This window comes from Pundamilia nyererei, unplaced genomic scaffold (genome assembly GCF_000239375.1).
Source record: "Pundamilia nyererei isolate P.nyererei 1_Seehausen unplaced genomic scaffold, PunNye1.0 scaffold00157, whole genome shotgun sequence".
Classification (NCBI taxonomy): Eukaryota; Metazoa; Chordata; class Actinopteri; order Cichliformes; family Cichlidae; genus Pundamilia; species Pundamilia nyererei.
The window spans coordinates 1,229,667-1,237,045 of record NW_005187558.1 but is presented as its reverse complement, the minus strand read 5'-3'; the positions used below and the strand labels follow the sequence as shown (position 1 = coordinate 1,237,045).

The 7,379-nt window shown below is 38.7% G+C and overlaps 1 protein-coding gene across 1 annotated transcript in view; it reads left to right on the top strand.

Moving 5' to 3' along the window:
• Window positions 1-211: 211 nt before the first annotated feature.
• The window catches only part of LOC102196205 (RING finger protein 17-like), a 15,455-nt gene continuing 8,287 nt past the window's right edge, over window positions 212-7,379 (top strand). Inside the window, exons 1-15 of the mRNA XM_005745332.1 lie at window positions 212-231; window positions 483-734; window positions 1,591-1,738; window positions 2,158-2,270; window positions 2,643-2,733; window positions 2,872-2,993; window positions 3,264-3,450; window positions 3,566-3,677; window positions 3,976-4,139; window positions 5,025-5,144; window positions 5,366-5,446; window positions 5,538-5,660; window positions 5,742-5,798; window positions 6,070-6,180; window positions 6,305-6,428. Of these exons, the coding sequence (XP_005745389.1) occupies window positions 212-231; window positions 483-734; window positions 1,591-1,738; window positions 2,158-2,270; window positions 2,643-2,733; window positions 2,872-2,993; window positions 3,264-3,450; window positions 3,566-3,677; window positions 3,976-4,139; window positions 5,025-5,144; window positions 5,366-5,446; window positions 5,538-5,660; window positions 5,742-5,798; window positions 6,070-6,180; window positions 6,305-6,428 (1,825 nt within the window). The remainder of the gene's footprint in view (window positions 232-482; window positions 735-1,590; window positions 1,739-2,157; window positions 2,271-2,642; window positions 2,734-2,871; window positions 2,994-3,263; window positions 3,451-3,565; window positions 3,678-3,975; window positions 4,140-5,024; window positions 5,145-5,365; window positions 5,447-5,537; window positions 5,661-5,741; window positions 5,799-6,069; window positions 6,181-6,304; window positions 6,429-7,379) is intronic.

The following is a 7,379-nucleotide window of genomic DNA, read 5'->3' as shown; positions in this document are numbered from 1 at the left end:
AGGATATCATCAGCAACTCACCTCAGTATTGCTGTTATTGGACAGAGGTGAGCTGCACAGACTCGTTGACTCACCCCGGGCTCTTCTCACAAAGTTTTATAGCCTCCCCCACAGTAAATAGACATGAACACATATTGGCAGATGCGAGGTAAACAGGGGACTGACATTCTACATTCACTAAAGATGAACGGCAGCCACCGTAGCTAGGATTATGTTCTTGAGTTCGGAGGGGTAAGAAAACAGAACTCAGTTAACTGCAGTCAAATAATGCAGTATTTTTCATGCTCTAACTTTAAGAATTTAATGTATCTTGTGCTTGTTGTGCCTCTTTATTTATTAAATTTTTTTTGGGGGGGGGGGGTTTTCTTTTTTATTTGTTCCTTACAATCAATCATTGCACTTTTCTGCCAATTTAATGTACATTGTTTCCAGTTCACTTAATTTTCTTCTTTTACTGTCCACTTACATCCCTTCTGATGTAGCCTGAACCCCAAGAATGCCTGGCCCTCTGGTGATGATTCAGCCATATGGGACCCTCCACTTGAGGTTGGATTAGCAACAGGGCTAGTTGATGTCCCAGACCAAATAATCTCTGGAAACCAAAAAGAGGACCCAATTGAGCCTCAGCTGAAGCTCCCTGCCCAACTCAAAGACCTGAAAGTGAGAGTCTGCCATGTCAACTCTCCAAGCAGCTTCTATGTCCGCTTCGCCCAGTACGACTCTCAGCTCAAAAGGTCAGCTTTGAAAAAGCAAGACGGTCATTATGACTATATCATTTTCTTGAATATTTATTGAATAAATATTTATACAGATAGGTCATTCATCCAAGAATTATCTGTACTTTTCTATACTCATACGAGAGTATGAGTATAGAAAAGTACAGATTATTTTATTTTATTTTTGCCTGTCCTGTTTGGTTCTTTTGCCATCAGAATTATTGTCTAAAGGCGAAGAAAGATACCCAACGGATTTACTTTACCAAATTGACCATCCCAGACTTGCCGTAATGGTCTATTTGATTCACCTTTTATTTCTATATTCATACTCAAAATGCTCATTCTTTACTACTTAGTCCTGTTAGCAGTTATTAGTACAATACAATACAAATAAAACAAAGTACTACATTTGTCATCAGGTTAAGAGCACTAATTATACAGCAATAAAGGGGAATATAAGAACAAAGTTACTACGAACAGATATAGCTAAAAGATGAAGTACATAAATAAAATATTGAACCACATATAAAATGGGGACACTAACTAGATGGAAAAGCTATGTTGAATAAGTGAGTTTTTAAATGGGATTTAAAAGATAAAACGGAGTCTGACGCATGGATAGCAATGGGAAGGTTGTTCCACAGATTAGGTGCAACCAGGGCAAAAGCGCGGTCACCCATATCTTGCCATTGTGTGCAGCATGTTTTTAAAAATTTGAGGAAACTGTGTGGAGGAAAAAAGAACAGGTGTTGGGCCTCAAGGCTCTTTATGTTGTAAATTCATAAAGTTACTCTACAGTTGTTAAGGAGGTCCTGACACCCCTTTGGAGTTATATATATATATATATATACTGTCATGTTGCTTGTTTTTTCAGGATATGTGAACTGGTAAAGCAGAAGTGTGCACGAATAGAGCCCCAGGATGTGGAATGGAAGGTAGACATGTACTGTGCTGCACTCTTCAATGGAGTTTGGGAGAGAGCACAGATATGCTCTGACGTCACATCTAGCGACAGTGCAGAGGTAAAACAAGTGTTGCTCCCAAAAAGCACCATCAAACTATTTTCTTTTAATCCAAGAGTTAAATGGCACTGAAAGTCAGTGTTACATGTAAATAATCTTTTTTTTTTTTTTAACCCAACAAACTGCATGTTGGCAGAGATGTATATCATTTGCAGTTGAATATAATAGTAACTGTAGCTTGTTACTTTCAGATAATAAAGATTTTTTGATTTTTTTTAATTTATTTATTTTTTAATGGGAAGGTTGTAGGACTGCTCTGATTTACATTGTTATGCATGACTTTTTCTGTTACCTCTAAGGGTGCAAAATGAGGTCAAACCATTGATTCATAACAGCTGTCCAGACATACTAGAATTTCTCTTTGAATGCATAATTATAGCATTATCAACACTGATTATTTCTTTGCTGGCTGGTACCAGGTGAGACTGTGCGATCACGGAAAGATGATGAAGATCGATGTCAGTAACCTGCGACCGTTGCCATCTTCCTTGATTGGCTCCCTAGCACTTGAGTGCACTCTTAACGACATCAGGTTACACACACACAGACACTCACAGAGTTTAATTACAAACAAGGACACGTATAATATATTTGCCAATAAGAAGTAGGGCCAGGTTGTTTAATTTAAATGTAATGTCACAGTATGACAATTTGACAGTAATAATAATCATAGTAGTTATGTTAACCAGTAAACCTCTGATTTTTTTAAGTTTTTAATCAGTTAATGTGCTGTTACAGTTTTGTGATGGTGTATATAGATGTGTCCCCATTAGTTTTACTATAATGTGACAGCTTGATTTTGCTGCCATACAGTTTCAGTACTCTGGTTTGGATAAAAGGTGTACTACTCCAGTTTGTGTTTCTTTCTCACTTTTTCTTTTTATTTGCTCTTTGTCCCTTTTAGGCCCACGGGAGGCCGATCTACCTGGACAAATACGGCCTGTGACTCATTCTCCTACTACTTGACAGGAGCCTCGGCTGTTATGACGATCAAGGTCTTCCTGTCTTTTCCACCCGTTATCGCCCAGTTTCTTTCTACTTTGATTTTTGCCTGGTTTTTTGGGTGGGTGGGGGGTTGTTTGTTTTTCTGCTTTTCAAAGTGTGTTTCTCTCTACTTCTTTCTCATTTTGAAGGAGTTAACAGATGAGCGTCCAGTACCTGTCACTTTGTTCTGCTCCAATAGAATGGGAGAGTTTATCAGCATTGCAGATTTTCTGGTTAGTGAAGGCCTCGCGCTCAGGCAAAGAAAACCAAGGTGTGTGAGTGCATGTTCCACATGCATTGTGGGGTCAGGTGTGTTGGTGTGCACAGGCTTATTCTCCTTCTCCAAATAATCTCTCTTAACCTCTTCTGAATCCCTGTACTTCTGGTAGACATTGCAAAACACCAGAAATATTGTAAATATAAGAAAACCAGACACAGCAGAGTTTATTTATTTTTTTATAACCACTAGTTGATATTCCAGTTTAAGCAAATGTTTCTAATGTTTATCCTGTCTTTTGTTTGTGGCTTTGCCCTGTTGCAGCAATATTAATGTTCAGCAACCCAAAGACATGGATCCACCATCTACAGTGAGAGAGGTACAAAACAAGAGTGAGACAGAAACCAGTTCCCCATCTGTTCCTGTTATTTCCTTCCCCTTCCAGTCATCCACTGTCAGTGGTCACATGCCTCCAAAACCAGCCCCTCGCTCCATTATGACAGCTGAGAAGGTGATTATGCACACACCAAGATTTTGTGTTATAAAAATAGACAAAAATGTCATTAATGATAATGTGGTATATAATAATTCTCCAAGCCAATATTTGTGTGTGTCTGTGTATGCAGGTAAAGACTTCATTGTACAAACCCCAAGAGCTGCCATGTCTTGGTCACATTCAGATAAGCATTTCTGCTGTTGGAGAGGACGGTCTCATTTATGTGAGAACACAAAATGCAGGTACACAAAAGATCACGCCATTTATTTATATTTTTTTACCTCTACATACTTGCATAGCTTACATCTTATCATAGAAAGGAAATTGGGCTTAAAATATATTAACTGCGCTGCATATGCTTTAAGGAGAAGTAACTGTCAAGGTTAGCTGTCAGGGCTGGACCTTAAGAACAGTCCTGTTGTTAAAAACAGTCATTAATAGGCCTGGAAAGTGCTGCTGTTTGTATCTGTTCTATTGTATTAGGTTGATTAAGTGTACCTGTCTAAAGTGAAAGTTAAAGTATATTTTGTCATCTGTCAGGTTATCAGCTGGAGCAGCTTAAGGAGAGGATTCAGCAGAGCATGAAGGCATTGCCCAGACAGAAGCCCTACACCTGGAAATCAGTCTTGGGCTGTGCTGTCATTGGACCTGACATGTTGTGGTACCGAGGACAGCTGTTGGAAGTGCTGGGAGGGCATGTTAAGGTCCATTTTTTTAAATTTCCTTTAGTGCTTTTAAAGTAAATGCATTTTGCATTTAATAATAATAATAAATAATACATTTTATTTGAAAGCGCCTTTCAAAACACTCAAGGTCGCTGTACACAGTAGAATAAAAGCAACATAAAAGCAAGAAGTTTACAGAATCCCAAAAGCATAAGACATAAACAAATGAAATAGGAGAGTGGAAAGGTTATGTGGGATAAGCTATTTTGTACAAGTGGGTTCTGAGTTTGGACTTAAAGAGAGAGAAGGAAGAGATGTTTCTTAAATCAGGAGGTCGGGAATTCCATTTAAACAAGAGAAAAGCTAAAACCAAGACAGTGGTTGCTAGGCCAGACAATGGATAGATTTCTGTAAGATACTGAGTATAAATTGACTGTATTTTTAGCTTTAGTGATATAAAAAGTAATATATGTTGCTTATTTAGTATTACCATCAATAGTTACACTTGATGGAATAATCTCTGATATTCCAACTACAATATGTCATCAATGGCAGCTGTAGCTCAGGTAGTAGAGCGGGTCACTAAATGGAAGGTTGTTGGTTCGATCCCAGTCTGCTCCAGTCTCCATGCCAAATATCCTTGGGACGATACCAACTCCAGGTTGCTCTCCGATGCATGCATCAGTGTGAATGTGTATGAATGTTAGTTAGGTAGCACTGACAACTTAGAAAAGTGCTTGTGTGAATGGGTCTGATTGGGTGAATGAACAAGTTGTATAAAGCGCTTTGAGTGCTCAGAGTATAAAAAGCGCTATATAAGAACCAGTCCATTTACCAATATTATATGCTAAACTGCATATAACATTTAAAAACATTCATTTGATGGTACGTTAATACAACTTTTGTTCATGTTTATATTACCAGGTGCAGTATGTCGATTATGGTCTGGTGGAGAACATCCCGGTGGTTCATGTGTACCCCATCCTCCTGTGTGACGATGTACCTCAGCTCTGCATGATCTGCCAGCTGCTTGGCATCAACCCTGTAAGGAAGAGATTGTGTCTGTCATTCCATCCATCTTTTATTTTATTTTTTTTAAAAAGACTGCTGATGGAATAAATGTTTATCCCTGAAGAGCAGCAGAAGATTACCTCCTCCATAAAGCCAGTTATAGTTTCTAAAATGAGAGCCTAATTACAATGTTTTTCTTGAATACAATAGAATCAAAGTGAAATAATTCTACTTTTGTGCCTCTGTTTCTTCAGGTTGGTGGTAAATGGCAGCAGGATGCAGTGGCCTTAATGAGAGAGGTGTTACTAAACCGCAGTGTGGATATGAACGTTGTGGTAAAAATGCACAAATGAGTCATTGTATATAAACATATGTGGACAATTATATGTATATGATCCCTTGGGTGCATTTGTTTTCGTGTGGTAGGAGCTGCCAGCTGATCCAAGAGGACCTGTCACTGTTGAGCTCTTCATAGATGGTTTGAGCCTCAGCAGGATCCTCTGCCAATATGAACATGCCTCCATGGATCGGACTGTGTCGCCAGATAAGGTCTCTGTGTGTGATAGACTGTTTTTTCCGAAATTAAGCAATGCCAGTAATTTACTCAGGAGTATGTGTGCTTCTCTGCAGCGCCTCACAGTGATGCCTACTGCTCCCGTCTTTGACGTCTGGGATATTAACACTGAGGTATTATAATAAGACTGAAGAAATGTGTAAATTTGGCTGATCTCACCATCAAGGTCATCTTATGTACCTGGGGGCAGTTTTCCTTGATATTATAAGACCTATAATATTACTCAAGCTGTAAGCTTTTTACAGTAATTAAAGCAAGTTATGCTTTAAATCTGTTTCCTGTGTTATAGTGTGCATAAATAGATCCTATGTAGATGCATCAGAGGCTCTACTCCACCTAGTGTGCAGATGGGGTATAGGACCAATAATGATGATGTGTTTTCAGGGTTTGAGAGACCCGGAGGAGCTAATGCTGGGGTCCTTTACCTACCCGAACTTGCCACAGGAGGGGGAGCACTTTAAAGTTGTGGTCAAGCATATGTGTACCCCCAATGAGGTAGCGACTCTCTACATTATAAATTATATACATAATTCCTGTTGTCATATAAAAAAATGTTTATAATAAACAAAGCGGATAAGAATAATGTTGTTAATAAGGGATTGTTCTGTTTCCCCTGCAGCTCTTCTTGTGGCCTTTGGAAGGAACGGCTGATGTAAAGGTTAACGGAGAGTCTCTAGATGAAGCTTTGACCAGAATCAATAGAAACATTGACACGCTGCCACGACTTAGCAACTTCCCCGAGGGTAATGTTTCACTTTATCCAGACACAGATTTAAAAGATTTAAGCAAGTAACATCTTTGAGATATATCTGAAATGAACAGAGATATTAGAAGCACAGATATTCTTTACTTAAGCAGATGTGGAGATTCATTCACACTGCAAAGTCTTTGCCTCCAGTTTTGACTTCTTACCTTCCTGTAATAGCGATTATGTGGCAGTGCTGTCTAAGCAGCGACACCTATCGTTCAGGAGAATACTGCAGCAGCTTCCTGTGCCTTAATGGTGGGCATAAATAGTAGTGACTGTGTGATGATGTTACAGAGGTGCGCAACGTGACCAATGCAGAGGGTATTCTGACCCCTTTAGAAATGTCAAAATATTGAAATTACTTGTCACCTAAAATAAGTCCTACACTCTTTATGTGCATTAGCTAGATGATGACCATGACCACAACTTGTGGACTTCAACACCAAAAACACTGTTGTAGCTCATTAGGGCTCATTTTAACCTCTGAGTGCTGTCAATGATGTATAAATCGTAAGATTTTTGCCTCTTTCTTCGCTGACAGAAGGCAACAGTGATGGATACACCAGTAGGATGTGTTAATGTTTCCTTCATTTAGATTTAAATCTATTAGAATTGTCAAGATGTGCAGTCACAGAAAATAACAAACCTCAATGAGTTAGTAAAGTACCCATTTTGAAAATGTAGAGTTTTAAGAAGAGAGATTTGTTTAAAAACGTAAAAGGTTGTCAGAAAAATAAATACTCCAGTTAAGTACAGATACTTGAAAATTCTACATCTTAACTACAGTGGGGCAAAAAAGTATTTAGTCAGCCACCGATTGTGCAAGTTCCCCCACCTAAAATGATGACAGAGGCCAGTAATTTGCACCAGAGGTACACTTCAACTGTGAGAGACAGAATGTGAAAAAAAAATCCATGAATCCACATGGTAGGATTTGTAAAGAATT